The sequence below is a fragment of the Sciurus vulgaris genome (genome assembly GCF_902686455.1).
Source record: "Sciurus vulgaris genome assembly, chromosome: 8".
NCBI lineage: Eukaryota > Metazoa > Chordata > Mammalia > Rodentia > Sciuridae > Sciurus > Sciurus vulgaris.
In genome coordinates, this window is record NC_136468.1 from 2,630,688 (window position 1) to 2,653,807 (window position 23,120).

At 42.5% G+C, this 23,120-nt stretch overlaps 1 protein-coding gene across 1 annotated transcript in view; it reads right to left on the reverse strand.

The window, feature by feature from the left end:
• RBM33 (RNA binding motif protein 33) overlaps positions 1-23,120 on the reverse strand; it is a 99,901-nt gene that overhangs the window by 14,009 nt on the left and 62,772 nt on the right. The window contains 5 exon segments of the mRNA XM_079151615.1: positions 5,430-6,083; positions 8,864-9,148; positions 10,844-11,203; positions 12,579-12,922; positions 13,315-13,447. Of these exon segments, the coding sequence (XP_079007741.1) occupies positions 5,430-6,083; positions 8,864-9,148; positions 10,844-11,203; positions 12,579-12,922; positions 13,315-13,447 (1,776 nt within the window).

Here is a 23,120-nt window from a genome sequence, read left to right on the forward strand (position 1 = left end):
AACACACCGTGCCTCTAATCTACTTGCAAACAGTTGTGGGGAAAAAATAAGTGTGTGTGTGTGTGTGTGTGTAAGAGGACAAAAGAGAGACAAGGACAAAACAAAACACAAGCAGGAGGTAGCTACAGGGGGCACAGGAGTTCCTTGTGCCATCCTTCCAACTTCTCTCCAAGTGAAGCTGTGACAACATCAACACAGCCCGCAGGAGAGACCGGGCAGGCAGGGGACCTCCCTCCAGGACATCTCCTGAGAAGGCCAGAGGGGAACAGGCCTGCAAGTCCAGGCCAGCCCACTAAAGCAAGCTCCTGCAGATAAACTGGGACCTTCAGTATGAGCATTTGACAGCCTTTTAAAAATAAAATGCAAGAGAATCACAACTAGACAGCTGGATTTCCTGCTAGGGCATTCTCTGCTTCTCCCACTTCTCTGTGTGGCCCACAGAACAAAGGACTGTTTGCTTAATTTGCAGCCAAATTCCTAAAATTTTCATTACCGTGATCAGAATAAAGCAGCTGATAAATTACTTGCTCTTATTTTCTTAATGAACACTACATACAGTTACTCTGAATAAACCATTTTTTCCCCTTAAACTAAAAGTTAAGCAGAGTGATTGATACTGACCTGCTACTCACTTCCCATGGCTCTCTGCAGGAACCCTGGAAGGAGATCTGACCCCAGCTGTTGGCAAGCTGGGGTTCATCAGGCCACAGAAGCAAGGGCAGGCCCAAGAAGGCCAAGAGGTCAAAACTGAGACACAGCTGAGACCAGCTACTTCCCAGAAACTAAAGGCCACAGCAGCTAGACCTTCCCAAGATGCGTGCTTGTTCCGATTCGTGTCTGGGTTTACTCCCCAGAGTGGCTTGAAGGCAACCACAGGAAGTTCACACTAAGTAAACAGGTGATTCTTTTCTATTTGCTCTGTTATTACTTGAATGGCTTTTCTGATTATGTATCCGTTATGACCAAAATTATGACCTAATGAGGCTGCTTTTCAATTAGTTTCTTAAGTACTGTATTTTACCACATATCAACACAGATTTTTATGCCAAATTTTCTGCAAAAAAGTGGGGTGCAACCATTATATAAAGCATTTTTAAGAACTGCCAGTAATACTTTAAAAAAAATCACGTATTACTAAACTGTGTTTGGTACAAGATTAGGAAGCAAGGAATACCTGCAAATATACATTAATGTGGTGGTTCTGATTACCTGGTGAAATACGGCACTTTAAGCAGTTTTCTGAGAAATGAGCAAAGACTCTTCTATAATTCTACGTAGTAAAAAGAGAATCATTCCAAATACAGTTCTTTAAATAGCTCTACATAGATAACACTCAGGGAGGCACATGAAATTTCCTAATCAGTATTTGCTGACACCCAACATAAGCAGCACCAATTTGTTCCTTTTGTAATCTCACCTATCAAATCCAGACAGCAGAGGGAAAAAACCAAAATTCACAGAAACAGTAATGGATTAGTTTCATAGCAAAAGATCTCTTTCATCTTCTAAGTCCTGCAATATCTTCCACTCCAAGTTTCAAATAGGAAACCTGACCTGGTGTAACTCACACGCACACCTCCTTCCTTGTGGAGGCTGCTGGCCCATCACCAAGTTTTTCTACACATCCTGCTCCAGTCACTGTCAATCAGAGGGCATGGGCAAGCAGTATGGAACCAATCACCATCCTTGGTCCAGAAGCCCCCATCAACAATCTTTTGAGCCCAGATGCTATATATTTACCAAAAACAGCAGAACACCATCCTCAAATGACACTGAGTGACACTACAGAGAAGCAGTACCTAGAATAGGGAACTCTTCTGAATAAGTCAGGGGCTGGAGATCCACAGTTAAACCGAGGCTAGATGCTTAGCCCTGCCACTGAGCTGTGTGGCCCTGGGCTGGTGATGTGATCTCCCTGAGACCAGGCTTTCTCACCTATGAAACAGGAATGAGCCTCTACCTCATAAGGATTTTGTGAGAACATGCTCAACAGTAGATAAAAAGCAGCCACTGCTCCTATCAAACATGAAACCCCTGATTTCTACAAAGGGTCTTAAAAGCATTCTAAAAAGACAACAATTATGCAAGTGTCTTCTACCTGCTGGAAGCTTTCAAGTTTCAACTCCTCGCAGCAAGCTTATTAACCCCATCTGAGTCGGAAATGACGTACAAACAGAATGACTGTTCAGTCTCAAAGGCAGCAAAGAAAGACAACCGTCCAAACACAAGTCTCTCTGCACCCAAAGCCAGGCTGCCTATGACACACTTAGGCTCAAAGGTCAGTTCATGGTTCTAGAGAAGGAGTGTTCCAAGCTCTGCACCCTATGAAAATAGATTCCAGAATGGCCAATACCAAGTATGATGCTGAGGCAAGCCCTTGAAGAGCACTAAGCAGCCAGACATCACCACCATCAAGTCATTTCTATAAAAACCTTCTGAAAATGTTCCCAATGTCCACGGTGCAGAAAGTCTAACAAAGAGGACCAACATAAAAAGATTGGAAATTATGTTATGACAGGATGAATGAAAATCACCTTAAAGATAATGTAATTAACAAAAGGGCAGGCATAAAAGCGCACTTCTTAAGACTCAGGTTCTTTCACCTTTCAAAACTCAAGTTTAATAAAAATGCAAAGACAGATGATTTGATTTTGAAAATGAGAGATGGAAAATAAAAGAGAACTCTGTTTTGATTCACAATTGCCTCACAGGCATAAGGACACCTAGAGAAGCCTAATTAAGTTGTAAGATATTTCCAACTGAGCGATATAGGAAGAATGGCAAAGAAATTCTGCTTTCACAAACACATGTGAGCGATCCTGTGGATACGCTTAGACTGTGGTCACCCACAGGGGACAAGCTTCTGAATGGCATCCGTCACAGTCTCCTATCTGAGCTCAAAGATGACTACAAGCAGGAGACTACCAAACTCAGAGAGACATTTCATTAAATATAGTAGTTACATAAGTTTCAGTTAGAAAAAGATGAAGGAAATCATTCAGGTTAGGAAACAAAATAAATAAAACTGACTCTGAAGCACCTCTCCAGGAAACCTTATACGCAAGACACACAGCATAAGGAAAAGAATGGGTCCACAGCAGAACACAAGGGGTACACAGACCAGCAGAGAAAGCTGCCATGAGCTGGCAGGGCACACATGTGTCAAACGTGACCGTACTTAGCCTCTTCCTTTTTGCACAGCCTGAAATACGCACAATTTGCAACTAACCACAATTATGAATACGTTAAGAGTGGTTCCCACCAACTCCCAAAAGAAAGAAACCAACCCAAGGCCAACACCATTAGGGATATGCGATCATCCTAGTTCAGAGAGATCCAAGCAAGAGACACATCTGATTAGCCAGAAGTTGCCAACGTGCATACTGGAGGAGCTGCTAGAACTAATCCTGAGACTTGGACGTGTGTGTTAGTTTACTAACCATTTAAGAACTGAAAAGGCAAACGAATAGATCCCCAAGTACTGGTCTGGTGGATAGCTAGTTTCAAAGAAAATTCTTTTGTTTTACCACTTACATAAAATTAGGTAGCATGATTTTGGAATAAGGTCTGACGTTAAAACAAATTTTTTTAAATATTGCAGAAAAAGCAAAAATTTTATCAGTAGATAAAATTTCTTGAAAGGAAGGATTTAAAACCTTGTTAAAAGCTGTTCTTCGAAGGTAGAAATTTGACCCTCCTCCACCACCATCCACTAGGCAGAGGGTGCATGCAGAACTTTCCACCCGTTACTGTGACAGAGCACTGGCTGGCCTGGAAGGACTGCTCCCAGCAGCAGCCATGCCTCCACTCAGGTCTGTAACCCAAGAATAAAGGAGACTGATGGACACAGCAGGCTCATAAGCAAGGCTCATATCTAAAAAGCCACAGCCTCTGCGGAAACTGGCAAGTACCTGGGTTCACATCCAGAGATAGTAAAATAATTTGATGTAACATCATCTGATTGTCAACATTCTGAATCATGATAAGTTGATATGGGAAAAAACAGACTCAAAGCAAAATCTTGGGTCCTTATTGAATATTCTACGAAACTTCTAACATATTAATCTATAAAAATTTTCTTATAGCACATGGGTAAAACTTGTGTTTTTATTTGACAAATCTAGAAATTAAAGCACTGAAATTCAATTAACTGGTCAGTTAGTGAAGTGAGTTGTTCCTAACCCAGGCCATTCCGGAGTGGGATGCCAAGACACATACATGCTCCTTCACATTCCAAGGCACACCCTCCCCTCAGTGCATCCGTTAGAGGTGATTTTTCTTCCCAATGTACATTTTTTGCACTCTTTAACGCAATGATTACTAGTTGGTTCACTCTAAAAGTTTGTTTACCACCTTGCCTGTTTCTTCTTCAATGCATATCAATCTCTAGAGTACAACCTATACATGGCCACAGAACTTGCTAGAGAATTCACTGTAATTATAGCCAAAGGTGTGAGTTTCCTTCTATGCTAAGACTACGCTGCAGAATAAGGAAGCAAGAACTCTACTTGTCACCTGTTTGCCAGGGAACCTCTGTAACAGGAATCTATCTTTGGTAGCTTATTATTTTAAAGTACTGAAATTACCCAAACCATAGTACTGCAATTCTTGTGCCTTACCAAAAGTGATCTGAAATGGGCACTGTTCAAAAGTAAAAAAAAAAAAAGAACTGGGGATGTGGCTCAGTGGTAGGTAGAGTGCTTCCTAGCACCCATGAGGCCCAGTGTAATCCCCAGCACTGTGAATAAATAAATAAATGGGAAAAAAATGAAGCAGAGGCATGTTCCACTTTGAAAGCATGTGGTAAGGATCATACATGATTCCAATTTACAACTGTGACTCCTTTAAAAAACATATGAAGAAAGCCAGGCGCAGTGGTACAAGCCTCTGATCTCAGCAACTTCGGTGGGGCTGATGCAGGAGGATCACAAATTGGAGGCCAGTCTCGGCAATTTGGCGAGACCCTGTCTAAAAAAAAAGGTACGGAGGATACGTCTTGAAAATGGAAAAACAGGTATGAGTCTCGTGTCAATGCTGCTTCAAAGTGGACAAGCACACATGGTGGCTGCCCTCTTCACCCATCGCTGCTCACTGAAGCTTAAGCTATACACAACCAAGCATTTGCTCTGTGTAGAGGAAATTTTATTTTTACAACAAACTTGATAGCTCAAATTTGTTGAATTTTTATCACAAATTTATAACAATTTGCTATCACAAATTAAGAAATGTATAACTGTGGGATGCTACCGCTTCATTAAGTCTCGAGACAATTTAAACAATTCAAACGGATCCCAGATGGAAGGAGTATTTAAACAATTCTTAAGCCAACTTCCAGAGGTAAAGGCTGGTCTACGTGATTTAACTCTGTGAAAATCAGAACCTTCTAGGAGAAATGGATTCGAAGGCACATGTAAAACTCGTCAACTTACCCCTCCTGATAACTTAATCACTCTGACCTTGGAGCTGACATGAGGCCCATCTCCACCACCTCCACTGTTGGCCCGATGCATGACAGTCCTCTTCACGCCAGGCTTCATGTCCTGGGGCCGGCCTTGGAGGGATGCTGGGCGGGCTGCCTGTGGTAGGGGTGTTGGGTCCTCCACATCCGCAGGTTTGACCTGGACCACCTTGTGCAGAGGCTGCGTCTGACTCTGAGGGACTGCTTTGGCCTGCCTCACATGTTTCAGTGGTTTCATCTGCTGTCCTTGATACTGCATGTTAGCACCAGATGGCACAAAGGTTGATGTTTTGGGCTGAGCATTTGAAATGGTGACATCCTGGTTTTTAACAAGAAGTCTGTTTTTCACATTCTGCCTGCCCTGTGCGCATGGAAAGGGTAGCAGTGGGTTACCGTTGGTAGGTGAGGGTGCAGCCGCCTGCTCCTCTTGCTCCACCGGGGCTGGAGGGGCATAGAGCTGCTGCTGCTGCTGCTGCTGCGCGAGCCTCTCCAACAGCTCCTTCTTCCGGGCACCAGCCTGCTGCTGTCGGCGCAGCTCCTTCTGCTTCAGGATCTCTTCTCTCAGGCGTTTCTGCTCCTCTATCTTTAAGCGATATAACCTGGTTTCTTCATCTTCATCAGGAAACTAAAATGGAAATACACACAGTTTACTTTCCTGTACACAGCAAGGCAACCATCCCAATCTGTTCCAACTAAGAAGATGCACTTCCCGAAGACCTTTCAATTTAGTATCTGAACGAAGGCATTCGAAATTTGCTTCAAGACTAAGTATAACTCCCTCCTCTGGGGAGGGGGAGGAAATTACAGCTAAAGCTAATTTGGAAAATCTTATCAGAATATTAAAAAATGAAATAATGTGACTTCCCACTCATTTACAAGTTTGAAACCAATTAAACCATTCATTTAAGATATCAAAATATGTTTCGAATGGGAATGGCAACAGCAGCGAGGCCTGCCATCACTCGGCTTTTATCTGGCTCTTCCCTGACAAACCAACAAAAGGTGGGGTGTAAATGACCTGAAAGGGCCTGATTAGAACTATTGATTTTTCGTACAGAATTTTCAGCCTGATCTCAAACTCATTTGTCACAGAATAATTGGCTATAATGAACAGCACAAGTCAATCTCTCTGACCTTGAACTCATGCACCCTCCTCAGAATCAAAATGTCGCCAATTGCAATATTGGAATATTAATGGTATATAAGAAATCCCTTGAATATTCCAGTCTGAAAGCATTCTGAAAGTCTATCAAAAAATTACTTGAAAAAGTCGAGTAGCTTTTATAAAACGCATCCAATGAAGAAAGCTTTCAAAAAGTTAAGCATTTAAAAAACCTAACTGTATAAGTCTATAAAAATCACCCATCCCCACAGATCCTTTATAAAAGAGTCACGGCACTCAATCCACCTGGGACTCCCCTACTTAACAAGCTTGTCCACCCTGAATAAACCTTAAGGGTCAGGAAGGTGAAACAAGAGTGCAGAGGAGCTGCCTGATGCCCAGAGCCCTTGCACGGGGCTTGCTCCCTCAGAGGCAGTCCTGACAGCTGGGGCGTCTCATCTCAACATCTAGCACAGATTTAAATCAGAAAATTCAAAGGTTGGTGAGGGTCTGCTACCAGGTAGACACACAGAGCAAGAAGGAACACTGAGGAAGCCTGGAAGCCAGGCACAACAGCAGAGGGGTGCAGGCAGCCATGGGGGAGGGAGCTGTGGACACACCAACAGGACTCCAGTGTACCATCTTGAAACAGGGAGAATGACTACTTGTTAGCGCGTGTTCCCATACAATCAAGAAAGAGTTACAGGCTGTATTCAGGAATACAAAGAGCACTCCTTGAGTCTTTCCATCAACAGTCATCCTTCACTGTATCATTATTAACTGGGAGTGCAAAACAATAAGCCACATTTGGTTAAGCAAAACAAAGAAGATATTTCTTCTAAAAAGTAAAAAGAAGATGTATAATCCTGGTGAGGTACAAGGAAAATTAAAATAACAAATTATATCATGGTGACCTGCAAGTTCTGAATCACTTCCATAAATGATGTTTTTGAAGTAACCACAGAACTCTTCAGCTGTCTACCTCACCCAACATGCACCAAAGGAGCACACAGCAGGGCTGGGGGTGGTCTGTCCAGAAGGTCCCTTCCTCATGTCATGTAGACACTGTTACTGTACAAGAAGCATGTGTATGACTTTATTTTTCTGAACCAAATCAGTTTACACATACCAGCTAGGAGCCAGCTATGTAAACTAAATGCATTATCAAATTTTTTGGAAAGAATTCTTTATAAACCACTCTAATCCTGCTTGTAAATCTACAATATCTTTTTATATATTAATTATGAAACCAAATGTCACCTTTCTTTAATAAGAGTTTATTAAATGGTAACTCAATATTCTGACTTTTCATTTACAATTCTGGTTTATTAATATTACAACTGCTAGAGGAATTTATTAAAGAAAATTTGACAGAAATAAAATTAATTAAAAGGTAAAACCAGTGCTAACTGGTTTTTATAAAATTTTAAGAAAGCACAGCTTCCCTAAATTCTTACCTAAGGAAAACAGTTTATGCCACCATTATTATTATATTATAAGGTAACCAATCAACCATGCTACTTCTTTCATTACATTCTATATAAATGTGACTAATACTGAGATAACTTCCACGCTCTGGTCTCTTATAAGGTCCCAGGCACATACTCTGGCTTGTTTTATCCTCGCTGAACAGAGAAGAAAGTAGAGGCTTATGGGAAGTGAGGACCTCAAATTGCAAATCATGTAAAATATTGACCTACATTTATTATTCGTACTTATAACTCTCTGTACCTGTTTTAAAATTATCAACAACACATGTAATAATTCTAAACAAACCAAACCCCTCAAATCTTGAAGATAAACCAGTTCTATCCAGGAGTCTAGAGTGTGAAACTGAAAAAAAGCTACAGAAACCTAACAGTGCATGTCAGGGGTCAGCAGTCCACAGTCCTGATCCTGACCTGGTTTTCAAAGACTGTTTCTCTGGAATATGGGCACATCCACTCACAGGAGAACTGTTTTTAAACTGCCTTTATGCTGAAATGGCCGAGTTGAGTAATCATGACAGTTTGTACTACATAGCCTAAAATATTTACAAACTAGTTGGGCATGTAAAAGTAAAGTTGATTCTATATAATCAGTGGTAACTGTATAAATACAACACGTCTAATACTATAAACCAGCGAGAATAAAAGTATCTTTTATGAACATGCTAGGAGGCTTAAAAGAAGGATTTGGCTAGGCTGAGGGAAAAACGTGGACAGATTTTGTTACGAGTACACTGAATGAGTGAGCTAAGTACAAGCTGACCATACAGCTTCCTCTTTGAGACCAAGTATTTTTTGATAAGGAAAATGTCTCACCTCTGCTTCTGGTTTTGCTTCTTCCTTTGTTTGAGCCACAGGGCTCGCTGGCTTGACTTTTGCTTCTGTCTTCGCCTGTGAGCTTCTGGAAGCCACCACAGCCCTTGTGGGTGGGGATGTGCTGATGGGCTTCACTTGAGCTGCAGGTGTGGAGGAGCAGCGACTGCCACTCATCTCCATTACGTGTGAGGGCGCAATGGGCAACTCACGCAAATTACTGTTTCTGGGAGCAGTGGGCTGCATCTGCTGCATGGGCCGCTTGGTTACATTCTGAGATGCTGCATTCTATCACAAGAAGAAAGAGACTCTGATTACGACTGGAAACATGGCAGAAGGAACATAAAAACATTACGGAACATTATGCAGTGCAAACAGTAAAGAGCATCCTCATTGGTAAGGGACTTCTCTTCTAGGCAGTTACTTTCTCCCACGCATGAAGGAAGCTGCAATCTCTAATGCCAAGGGCTCACGCCATCAAAGGTAGCCTACGTGCCCACTGACTGACAGGCTCCTACTCGGTATAGAAATCACACCAGGTGATGTGGCTTGGAGCTTCAGTATGGTGGGTTAATAATGTCTTCAACACAACTCTTACAAGCACTCTGCCTGCCTCAAGAAATCCTCCAGGAAACAATTTCTACTGAGTCACCTAAATGTAACGTGGAACAGGGAGGGAACCACTCATCCAGTCGAGGCCCTTGACAAAGCACTGTGTGGTAATCTTCCCACAACTGAAAAAAGTTCCCTGAAGACAGAGTCTGTCTCTTCTGATCACTACTGTATTCTCAGCAACCTGAGGAGTTCCTGACAGCAGGACAGTCAGAACATTTTTCCTAAATTCATTAACTTATCTGTTCATAGCTTAAGAAGACAATCTATGCATGAAAAAATAAGTCACTGGTCAATGTAGAATAACGAAGGTTCAAAAAATATTTTCTAAAGTTACATGCCTATTAATTAATATCTATCACCACCAGAAATATCCAGATACATAAAAGATGCTGAAGTCAATATTAAAATCCACAAAGTCCCAAGTTTTCAATTCTGCAAATATTTCAATGATACAGTTATATTAAAATAGGCTGCAAGTCATAGCCATAGTCTATACCTTACAGGTCCTTCGTTACCAGCGAGAATAGAATTGCAGACAGTTCTACAAACAGGATACTGGGACAATACAGCAAACATCCTTTACAGATAAATAAGCCATCCTATAAATAGGACACTGGGCAAACATTACATAAAATACAAAGAAGCAACTTTCATGATCTCTTTGACAATTACTGTTGATCAAACAAAGGGTCACATTATGATTTTTGGCACTTTCTTGTGGGTTTCCCATGACATGGCTTGTTTGGGCCCCACTGGCCAGGCAGAGCACTCACACAGTACGTAGCACACTTTTGTCCCAGTGTCCTATTCATAGGACAGCTCTTTCCACCACTGATAATCTGAAATGCAGTACCTTTCTTGAAAAAATGATAAGCTAGTTCTAAGAAGTATTTTAGTGAGCACATTTCTTCTATTACCTATCAGTTAAATACATATTATTTTACTTAGAACTTATGCAATACAACTCATGCCATTTTCAAAATAAATTTTAAAATATTTTCAATCATTCACCTATTGTTTTCTCAAAAGAACGGACATCTAAAAACAATCTTTTCAAAGTTACCATAAGTGATGTATGTGCTGCTCAATTTGACTTTTTATAAGTGTCCCACATCTGTCTGGCACAACAGAACAAAAATCAGTTTACACTTTTTAAGGTACAAAAGGAATAAGTCATTAATTTCTGGAGTCAAGAAAACAATTTCCTAAGTGTCTTTACAACATGGATTCACTTTCAGAAAAATGTATGACATACCTGTTAATTTAAATCAGAAATAAAGAATAACATAATAACAATTATGCCCCTTGAGTTCTTGAAGCCAAAAGTTACCCCAAGAAGCCACAGTGAAGACACCATCTAATACTCACGTGCCGCAGCCCCTGGCGCGGGGGACACTGCATCCGGCTACTGCTGGGCTGGGGCTGAGCAGTCTGCACGTGGGGCCTGAACTGCGGCTGAGACATGGGCATCAGAGGAGGCGGAGGGGCAGGAAGGTGGTGGTGGTGCTGGTGCTGCTGCGGCTGATGCTGCGGCTGATGCTGGGGAGGTGGCTGGTGCTGGGGAGGTGGCTGGTGCGGCGGCTGGAGCTGGGGCTGGAGCGGGGGCTGGTGCTGGGGCTGGTGCTGATGGTGCTGGGGCTGGTGCTGATGGTGCTGGGGCTGCTGCTGGGGCTGCTGCTGCTGTGGCTGCGGCTGATGAGGAGGCGGCAATGGAGGATGCAGCGGCCCCTTCCAGTTCAAGACAAGCAGAAACAGCAGTTCAAAAACAGGGACACTAGCTATGCCCCAATGTAACCGTCTTCTTAAAAATCCCATCTTGAGAAACAAACTTTACATGGTGCCAAGACTCCACTTCAGGTTTGTTGTGAAGGTAAGTCTATCTTTTAAGTGCAATATCAATCAACAGCTTTACTTTTGCCCTAAGTACTTTCTATGAAGAATTCCAGGAATTTATATGAAGAAAATAACTAAGGATGCAAGCAAACACATAACCTCAAGTATGATACTACAGTTCTGAAACCAACAGAAGCGGGCAAAAAGCAGCTTTGTGCACCCCACACCCCTGTGCTGTAGTGAAAGGCAATTCACTAATGTGAAATGTGAGCTGGAAGGAGAGCACAGGGATGAGGACACACTGCTCTAGAAAAACTGAAAAAAATATGCACACATGGAAATGTTTATGATGCCAGGTGTAACGGGCACACCCCTGTCGTCCCAGCAACTCGGGTGGTTACAATTTCCAGGCTAGCCTGGGCAACTTAGAGAAACCCTATCTCACAGTCAAAAATAAAAAGGACCAGGGTGGGGCTCAGTGGCAGATACCCCTTGGGTTCAACACTCAGTGCCAGAAAAAAACGAAAGGAAATGTTCATGGCAACTGTTTCTGAGAAACGGGATTATTTACTTTCCTTTATTCAAACTCATCTACATTCTAATATTTCTGTAATATAGATGAATTGATGGTTTTTTTCATTAAGAGAAAAATTTAAAAACCACCTCAACCTCCATCAACACCCTAAATAACAATCACTTTCCTCTTAGCTTGGACACACACCCTTTGTTTCTAAATGGTTGACTCAGGTATACCGTCACTGTATGTTCTAATGATAAACACAAAATCCAAGAAGAAATCACAGGTTAAGAAAGATGCCACAAATACTCGCACCAGCCCAGGAAACACCTACCAGCAGAGGGCACGTTAGTCTGTCAAATACTGAGTAACACCAACACTGTTTTCCTCCCCACAAGGGGTCTTTCCACTATCTAGTGCAGGAATGTAATTTTATAAAGTGCTTTCTTTACACTGGTAAATCTTTCAAGACATCTTATAAAGGTGAGCAAATGTATTATCAAAACATGTCCTAATTTTATTGAAGAACATCTTTTAAAAACTCCTAACAGTGACATTTCCAACTCCCCACAAATAACCACATTTTCCATCTCTCCTAGTATTTCAGGAGATAAGCAATATCATCTAGAGAGTTTAGTAAATGATACATATAATACTAACACCCTCTCTGTTTAAAGGCCATAATGAAAATCTGAAACAGCACTCTGTCAGGCAGCACAGACTGGTTCCCCCAAGGCTGGCCCACGTGCATACCTGAAGGTTCGGCTGGGCGTGTGTGGGCAGGAACGGCTGTCCTGGGCCGGGCAGGAAGGGCTGTCTAGGAGGAATGAAAGGCCGGGTGGCTGCTGACCCTGGCTGGCTAAAGTGCAGGATCCCCACTGGACCTGGGGGCTGCAGGGCTGGTCTTACGGGCCTCTCTCTTGGGAACACTGGCTGCTGTCCTTGTTGATTAAATGCTGGTCCGGGCTGAGTGAATGGTAAGGGACTTTGAGCAGGAACAGGGTGGCTGCTATTCAGAAGCGTGGGTGGAGGTGGTGGTGGAGGGGGACTTCGCTGCTCCAAGAAAAGATGACTTGGGAACCTCGGTTCACCTGAAACTGAACAAAGTACCACCTTCAGGTCAGATGGATCATGCACTTCTCAGAAAAGCAGCTTAGGAAACTGCCTTACCGTGGGACAAATGTGACAAGTGATGGCAGAGCATGAACATTTAGAAAGAATTCTAGATGTCGTCTCTTATCTCTGGATTGCTTTGCAGGACATTTTCTATGAACACTTCCTTCTTTGTGTGAGCCTCTCACATTTTAGATACCCAACACTGTCAAATTTTCACATCTGAAACAGCAGGCAGAGCGGCAGAGCCCAAAAGCCTGCCCCTCTGAGCCATCTCCCGCTGGGGGTTAAAGTCGGTTCAGCAGTGACTGTTCAAATGCATCCTCAGTGAAACTTGCACCTCCTCCCTGTGCGTGCGCCATCCCTCCCTCCGTACCTCCCAGGAAGAACGGGTCTCGCTCCTGCGGGGGCGGTGGAGCTCTCCACTGCTCCTGCAGAGGAAGGCGGGGCGGCTGGCTGAAACTGCTGGGAACAGGTCCAGGCGTATGCTGTGGGAACTCCGGAGGGCCCTGAAGGAAATGGTAAGGAAACTGTGAAGGACAGAAAACATTCTGTAATCTTCAGAACTGTTTAGAGTCCAAGCCTACCTCGGAACCGTCAACTAATTTATCTCCAGGGGTCAGTCTACCTCTATGCAGGTGTGTGTATGTATGTTTATAGGCATATAGAAATATCTACACACATACACACACACATATAAATGATGTTATGAAATAAGTGACTGTACCATAATGCAACAGTCAAAAATTAAAATGCACCATTAAGCCTGGTGCAGTGGTCATGCCTATTAATTCCAGCTACTTGGGAGGCTGAGACAGGAGGATCGCAAGTTCAAGCATAGTCTCCACAACTTAGCAAGACCCTGTCTCAAAGTATAAAAAAAAAAAATGAAAAGGGCTGGGGATATGGTTCAGTGCTAAAGCATTTCTGGGTTTAATCACCAGTAACAAAAAAAAAAAAAAAAAAAAAAAAAGGCATCAAAAATTAATTCAAGATTTTAATATTATTACAGCACTACAGAATATTATTTTTAAGCTTATTGAAATTCATGCAATTATTGACCTTCTTTCCCATTAATCCAAAAGACTAAGTGTCTACTTTGGACATTCATGACATTTATCTTCTCAAAGATGCTATTCTCTGCTATCTATTTAACACAACCATAAGTGACAGTTATGAAGCTGCTTTACTTCAAAAAAAGAAATTCTATTTGTGCCATAACCAAAGTCCACAGTCTCTAATATAACAGAAAAATATGCATGTTATAAATCAAATTACAACAACAGAAATATTATGCAATTGGATTCCTCTGGATAAAAAATTTAAACTTGTTCTTACAGATTAACATTTTCAATTACTACTTGCTATCACAGAAACAGACGAAGCAAAAGTACTTCATTTCCAATTGGCCTTTCAAGTATTCACTAAGATTTTTAAACTCTCAATTTTAATATTTCTCAACTTTTAAAAACCATGCTTTCTTCTCATGAACTTGAAACTCAAATGCCTCATTTGCCACGTATTACTGGCACAATTAATGGTTCCGGTGATCTACGTGTCTAACTCTTTCTTTCAGACTCCACACTCCCTTAGACTGCCTGACCCTTAGTCTCTCTCCCCAAGGCACTGTAAGAACATGTGGCAGCCACACTAAGCCCCAGATGGCTGCCAGCTACCTAAAACTTGATCAAGAAATTGGGTTAGAACAAAAAGATTACATATTTATGAAACCACAAATATTAGGAACTTATTAATTTATTTTTAGTACTTGGGACTGAACCTAGGGGTGACATATCCAGCCCTTTTTATTTTGAGACAGAGCCTCTCTAAGTTGTTTAGGGCCTTGCTAAGGGTTGTAAGGGTTGCTGAGGCCAACCGTGAACTTGAGACTCTCTTGCCTCAACCTCCCTAGTCGCTGGGATTATAGACATGTGCCACTGTGCCTGGATAGGAACTTCTTGAAAGATATGGAACAGAAAGCCCCAAAGCTCAAATTCTTGTAGCTTTTCTTTACTATTTTAGGTGACGTGTGGAGGAAATCCTCACTGTGCCAAAGTCTAAACTGGGGGCATCACTTCTTACTCTACATGAAGGTATCAATTAAGGTACTACACCTAACGGCAAATCTTAGAAAGAACGTGAGACTAGGAAGTGGGAATACATATCATACAACACACACTAAAAGGGCTTTCTACCATAATAAATGTGTAATGCTAATTTTAGACTTCACTGCTAACAATGCTTTAGTTGAACATTCTTTAATATTTTTACTGAGATAAGATGCTAGAAAAACTGTTTCTAACAACATAGTTATCATGCAGTTACTTATTAAATCTGCATGAAGAATTTTAATGGACCTGGCTACTTACTTTTATGGATAAATTCTTACCTCCCATTTAAAAAATATTTTCACTTTTAACGTGAAAGCAAAGGTAGGCATGTGCTCATGTCTACTAAAAATAATACTGCACTTCACCAGGAACTTAAATGTTCTATTTATAAAGTATAGCATGAGTATTCCAACTTCACTTCTGCATTTCAACATTATTCTGAGCTTCCCTAATTCAAAAATCAGAAACTTTTGATTTTTCAAACTTTCTGAGCCATGAACACTCAAAGTTACCCGTTTCAGATTTCAAATTTTTGCACTGGGGATGCTTGTTGGGCAAAGTCCACAAAAAGTATTCCAATATTTGAAAAACTCTGAAATCAAAAACAGTTCTGGTTCTAATCATTTCAGATAAGAGACACTCATCTGTACAAGCACTTCTAAACATGTTTTAAGATAATCTTCAGAACTTTCTGGATGATAACAAATTAGCGATTAAAGGTTCTGCATTATTTCAAAAATAAGTTTAAATGTTGTTTCTTGGCATGATACGAAGTGACCTCTGGTCTGTGAAGAGGTCTACTGACTGCACTGCCTCTAATCCTAGCAAACTAACAACTGGGGCCCTGAGTAAAAAAAAACTCTTTTCCGTGAAACAGGCTGTTTCCTTAAATTGTGTGCATGTATACTCAAATCTATTTCTTTCCAGGAAGGGGGCAAAAGCGAGGGACTTCAAACAGATAAATATAAAAGAAACAAATATAATTCATCAAAACAATATCCGCTGATAAATGGGAAATCCACAGAGCTGCTAGAAAAGACAGCACCCAGCCTGACAGAAGCTATCTGTTATAGGAACTGCACAAATTTAAAAGCAAAGGGATTTAAATGAAAAACATGTTTTTATGAAGTTTTAGCTTAAAACAGAAAAACTAGTAGCACCTATCTGAAAGCACACAAAAAACCATTTGCGACCTTTAAAGTGTCATGATAAAACAACCGCTCTCTTCCAACAACGGAGCTGCGGTTATTTACACGTTAGCTTTGTTTGCACCACAGTACCAAACAGGACGGCCAGGATGTGAGTTTGGCTGGGGGTGGACAAGTGCATAACACAGGGAGAAGATGAATTACACCAACTCTACCACGCACCATGGTGGATCCTTGACGAGGAGTGTCCCATCTGCAGGACAACCACCACCAGTCAGGGAAGGTCTGAAAGACATCAGACCAGAGGAGCCCCTAAGTCCAACCAACTCAGAAATAGTGAAGCTGTCAATATGCTTAGAATCACTGAACAAGTAAAACAGTAAAACTGGTAAGCCTGGACTTGGTGAAGGTATGGCTGGCCATATGCCAGGTATGGGACTTAATGGGACAAAGCCAGGAAGAGGGAACCCCAGCCTGCAAGAAGTACACCAGAGTTACACCTTGGGGTGCTCACCAAGAGATGACTTGGCTGGCCTGATGTCTGAACAGTCAGGGGGTGGGTCTGAAGCAAGATCGCATACCTTAACCCACAGTGCCAGACAACTACAGTGATTCCCACAGAACTCCAGGAACCACCCTGCAATGCCAACAGGAGTCAATCAGGACCCAGTGTTTCCAAGCACCTATTTCCAAGTAAGGACCAGAGGAGGCCTGCACCCTGAGTCCGCTGGCAGAGCCCAGAAGCTTCGATTTGAGGACAGTGAATTCCCTCACCGGTTACCTCACCAACACACAGCCAGGAAACGGAAATATAGTGTCAAATCACTTTCCTAAGTCAAGGCCACTCATTAATTTAGTATTTTTAAGTCATATTATATTCACTCATCACACCAGGGATCTCAATACTGGAGAAAAACAAGTCAAAGCTCCATGGCTCATCTTAGTCAAGTCAGAATGAAAGTGTTACAGGGGACTTCAACTCATCTACCAGAAATCTTACCAAAATACCATATGCAGGGATTTTTGAAAATGAGCTTTTCCCCTGACTTGGATATAAAAACAATAGTCTACACCCAGGTCAGAATTGTGGGAATTCTGGAAACTCCATCACATTATATACAAACTTCTACATTCCACCTACTTCTTTGGAAAATAATCATTTCTGGGGGTTTCTGACTTAAAAAAAAAAAAAATTGCAAAAACCACTAGAGAAAACGGCTGCTTCTGTAACCCTTGGTATAGAAATTGCACTTTTTCCTGTCCCCAACCAGGTTTCAGAGCTCCACCCCAACAAGGACCACAGAGGACCCAAGCATCCTGCTCTCTGCCCTGCTGTGCTGCTCAAGGCTGTGGGATAAAAGGGCAGTTCTGGTAGACTGGAATCACTAAAAGCTTATGCTTAATTTCAACTGGCCCAACAATGTCTTCCAGCAGTTTCTTTTCTCCTGTCCCTGGCCAACCCCTCTTCCTAGTGTCCTAATCGTTTCCTAACTGAGTATCATCTATCCTCATCCCACTACACAGCTATCAGCTTCTGCCTCCAAATACTCTCTATCATGAGTAACGAATCACTTGTTTCTTACTTTCAGCAGCAGCCTGTCTGTTAAAATAAACGTAAATGCTCACTCTATTACTGCATTTAGTCACATTTCCATAAAAAGCACAGGAACTAGGAGTTCCTAGGAACTAGGGGAACTAGGAAGCTGAAGGTGTACTGACGACCAGTTGCCAGGCTTCAGGGCTCCTAGCTCCTCTGCTGTACTGGTCACCTCCTTAACAAAGGAGGTGTGGGAAAGGAAGACAGGAACGGTCAAAGGGGGAGAGGCTATTCCACTTAATAGCTATCCTGGAGCTCTTCCCACTCAACACTGAAATGTGAAAACCTTTTATCAATTTACAATTCTTCACCAACTTCAACAAAGGCTAAAGCAAAGCTTAATTAACCGGCCACTCGGAAGCTCTCTCCTCTCTCAGCTCTCTTCCACACTCCCTCCTTCAGCAGTGACTCAGTACAGGGCATACAGTGCTTACCTACTAAGACCAGCAGCAAACATAAGGCAGGGCTCCTCTGGGCGTCCGAAGGCCACTTGCCACTGGGCTCCCAGGGAAGCCAGGGAGTACCAGTTTTTCACGCTGATTTCTTCACTTTTGGAAAGAGGTCCTCACCTCTCCACCCTCACCAGTTAATATGAAGCCGGTACTTGTTCCTGCTCATCTTACTGGGCTTACAGAGAACTGGAAAGCATGACAGTGTCCTATTGGATCTGCAGCTGGTGATGTAACAAGACTACTCTGCAGAGCAGAACTACAGGTCCCTGCTCCACAGCTCGTCACTGACTGCACAGGGCTCTCCAGAAACCCTTCCCCTCCCTCCCTCAGTTAATTTCAAGTCCTCCAAAGAGAGGTCTTCCCATTATAGATAAGGCAAAGTGTAACCGGGAAAGCAGACGGGCTCCCATGCCACCATGAGTGCGGAAGCCTGCTACATTTTGCTTTCTGACGGCCACAGGTTGAGATCAAGGAAAGTCCTCTCTCCCTACCTCCTTCAACATATTTCCAAAGGAAGCAATTACTCAGAGAGGAGTATGAACTCAGGGAGACTGAGGTACATAGTTTTGATAAAAATTCCAAGCTACCTAAAAACTAGGTACATCACTTCCTGGGTCTCAGAGCACTACCGAATTCCTTAGACTACTATTTTAAATACTGATAACTTCTAAAGACACTTTTTAATATTAAACTGAAAATATATTGGGATCTCAAATCTTGCCCCCAAAATCTTAATAATGTGATTTCCATCTCTTCCTGACCTTCTTTCCTTTACGGAGTATCCACATGCTATCTAAATGCACATCCGCAGGCATCCAACTCAAATGCTGGTGACCTATACAAAGCCCCAAGTTCTCTTCAGTGGCACATGCAAGCTTCGAAAGCTCATCAGGACTCTTCAGGCAGAACTTTAACTCCCAGATGATCCCGCATATGCTCCCCTAAGAACCCTCAAACCCGCTCTCAGATCCACCCTGCAGGCAGCACCCGATCAGCACTAAGGACTGAAGCCCAGCTCTCCCCACCATGCTTCAGCGCAACTTGCCCCCTGCCAGCCACAGCCTTGACCATGAGGCTGGATCTGTCCGGGCTTCATCTGCTCATCTGTAAAACAGGGATGACAACAGTACCTATGTAATGGACAGAACAGTACTTAGCCACAGTACCAGCAAGTAACAAAAAGTCTACCACACGTCACTACCATTTTTGTAGATGTCAGTCCAGACTGCAAATAAGACATGGCTTCTGACAACTTCCACGTTTCTGTTTTAAAGTGAAGGGCTAATCAGCACAGACCCACTCCTGCAATCTCACTTCCAAGTTCAAATAAAAGTGCCTTCAGACAAGGTGCCACTGTCTTAGAAGTTTTGTCTCCTCAATCTCTCCAGTCCACTTCCACTTCTTTCTGCCTTTCGACTGCTAAGGCCACAGGAGAACAATGTCTGGCACACAGGCTGTCATAAATATTTAACAGATGAACAAGCTGCCTATTTCTAACAGGAAGGTATCCTAGCCTCCCATCTTTCTAAACCTGGAAGTACGGCTCTTTCCATGCTGGCAAAACTCCTTACCATCCAGCATGGTACCTACACATAATTTTCTGAATTTGCCCAACTGCTAGAAAATGGTTTTATGTCTATGGATGAAAGTTAACAGAAACAATGAAAATAATTACCCTGGTGTTGCAGGAACATGGATCCTAATAAAACAGAAATGCCACTTGTCTTTATACAACAGGAACCCCCTACTCCCCCAGGGAGGCACTGCTGGAGCTCCCCACATGTGCTCTCCTTGTCTTCTGAACACACAGGCTCTGAGGTCAAGCAGTCACAAGACCCAGTTCTGGAAAAATGAACACGAGCACAAGTGACAGGTACAGTTCCAGACCTACCACAATTCAACAAAACCTCCCACGAACATCCTCAATCTTCCTCCCTGTTGCCTATGAATGCAGAGGCTGCTGAGATCCAGAGACGGGGAACCAATACCTACATACGGAACCTGGCCACCTTAGTGGGAAATACACCTTGTGGTGCCAAGTCCTGAGTGTTACAGGCTGCAAGGTCAGTCTGCTTCGAAGGATACACCTGGGATGGGCATTCTGGGGCCATTCTCAGGTCCCCCTGAGGTACCACAGCTGCCTCGCCAGCTGCTGCAAAGGCCATCCTGGCTGACGGGTGCTGCTTTCTGAGGACTGCCTGACAGTGGGGGAGAGAAGCTATTCCGAAGGCTAGATGGCCCCATCTCACAAATGTTAGGACTTGTGGTCCTGGGTCTCTCGCCTATAACCACACCTTAGCCTTGCTCCATCCTCACGTAACCACGGGTATCCCAGCACCCATCTCAGGTTATGCTTTGCAACCTTAAGTCTCAGCTTGAATCATTACCTCCAGCCAACATCACTGGTGGTCTCCCAGGAGGACACAGACTGTGCTATCTCACTCAATCCCTGGGTGCCTCAGTTGGCACACACATTCTGTCCATCCCTGCCTTGGCTGGATATATAGACAGGTGCATTCAGATGGCATAGATTGGGAAAAAAAAAAAAAAAAAATGGGTCCCCATAACATCCTAGAGCTGTGGAACCCAGTCCAGAACTTTCTAATTTTTATGCAAAAACAAAAACAAAAAACAAACAGACAAAAAAAAAAATACTTGGCTTTTGAGTCACTGTCAACTGAGTTTTCTTTTATATCAGACTCACTCACATCCTGACCCACCAAAGCCTTGTACAATATTGAACCTGACATAAATATAGCTGCAAGAAACAACAATAAAGTCCCTTTCCCTTTATGGGATGAAGCACTTTGGGTTTAGAGTTAAAATTGACCAGTCCAAAGTCCACCATCAATGAATGACAGCTCAGAACGAGACCCTGTACTTCCAGACTCTGGGGTTGTGAGGTCCTCTCTCTTAGCACTTCTGCTGAGACAGCCGAGTCTTCAAGTAATGCCACAGAACCCAGTTCTGAAGCCAATGTCCACCACAGAAGAGGGACCCTGGTGGGATCTCTCCTTTAGCGACTTCTCGAACTCCATGGGTATAAAGAACAATAAATTATATAATTTTTTTCTAGCAAGTGCAAAGTATTTTGCGGCTGGTTGTGACTACTTCATTTAACAGAACTTTTAATACTAATGCCATTCTACCTTTTGAAAGAAAATACTTCAATCCTTTCAAATAACTGCTGTTTTGCTTTTCTTTATAACCCTTTAAAATGCCAAGGTACAGAATTATCACTCTCCCTATATAATTCTTATGCAGATCATACTTCCCCTTTTTGCAACTCTTGTTAATTACATGATGCTATCTATATTAATCCTATTCAGGAAGAACTGATAACTTCAGTTACAAAAAAAGACAGAAACTTTGCATAAACTGTTCAGCACAAAGTTAATCATACCAAGCCAAGAATATAAAGGCTCCAACAGCTATGATGTGACTTATCAGCTTCCCTAAAAGGGTCAGTCTATATATTTTAATACGACTAATTAAATACCTTAACAGTATCATTGAAACTTCATGAATCTTTCAATAAATTACAGCCTTCCTCTATGTTTTCATTTATTAATCTCACTTAAAATGCAAAGAACTACATAAGAAGTCAATCGACACTTAAGAACATCTTTCAGTTAATTCTGATTAAATGGGTTAAATGCAAAGAATAAAGACCACTAGTGACCCTTGACATAAGTAAAATTACAACCCTCTATCACAATATGTTAATCCTCTTATCTCAGCGTTCTCCATAATTTTTTTCTTTTGGGTTGTACCTGGTTTAAATATCAACATTCATTTTCCTGGAAGATATTTTCATCTTTAGAGACACACACTAAATATTCTGGAGAAGCACATATCACATCACCGCCAAGTACGAGATTTCACGTGGGGGCACATGGTTTAGATACATTAAGACAACGTTACTGGCTGAAACACGGGAGCAGAGAACTGACCAAAGTCAGAAGCTTTTCTGCAGTACAAAATATCACTTCCGCCAAAGCTACTGAAGTTACATTCCTTCACAAAATGAGAAGCCCTACACTCCTACAAGGCCCGTGGTGCTCCTCACAACAGGCTCACTTAGTAAATCTCCCACAAGGCATACGAGTGTCAGTCTGATCCTGTTTCTTGCTTTTCACTTTTCTTACTTAGCTCACTGAAGTGCATTTTATTATTTAGGGAGAGGTTATAGCATAAAAGTTAAAAGAACCTTGGCTCCAACTCTCTCCCCTGGAATTACACGAACTGAAGTAGTTTTCCTAAGACTCAGCTTCCCAATCTGTGAAATGGGTAAAATAATGACCACTCTGCTTCACCAGGCTGCTGAACACAAGCCCTGCACAACATCTGAAACACAGTGGTCACTCCATCATCACCTCATGCATCACAGATCTTCACTGATACACAGTCCTGGAAACCTGCTTCCGTATGTAAAACAAGGAATCCATTTAAAAAGCAAAGCAGTACTATCAGTTAGAAAGGACAGTTTAAGATACCCCTTTGTGAACTAACTTCACCACAGGACTCCCAGCCTCACTCCTAGGCACTCACTGACAATGTTCTGGTGAATGGACACTCATATACTAGAATATTACATAGCAACACACAAGGGCCAACTATTGAAGTAGTGTGAAAAAATGGGTCTCGGATGCTTATGCTGCAGAAGAGGAGCCAGGCTGCACACAACATGCTGCAAGACTCCACTCCCACCACAGAAGTGCAGGAAGGGAAGCACTGGAGGACTGCTAGGGTCTGCGGAGGAGCAGCATGGACTCTGGGGTGCCAGGTCTGTCTTCTATCCTCACAGTGGCACACACAAAACTGTAAGCAATGGTTGGAACTCACAGAGCAGATCACCAAAAGAATTGCATTCT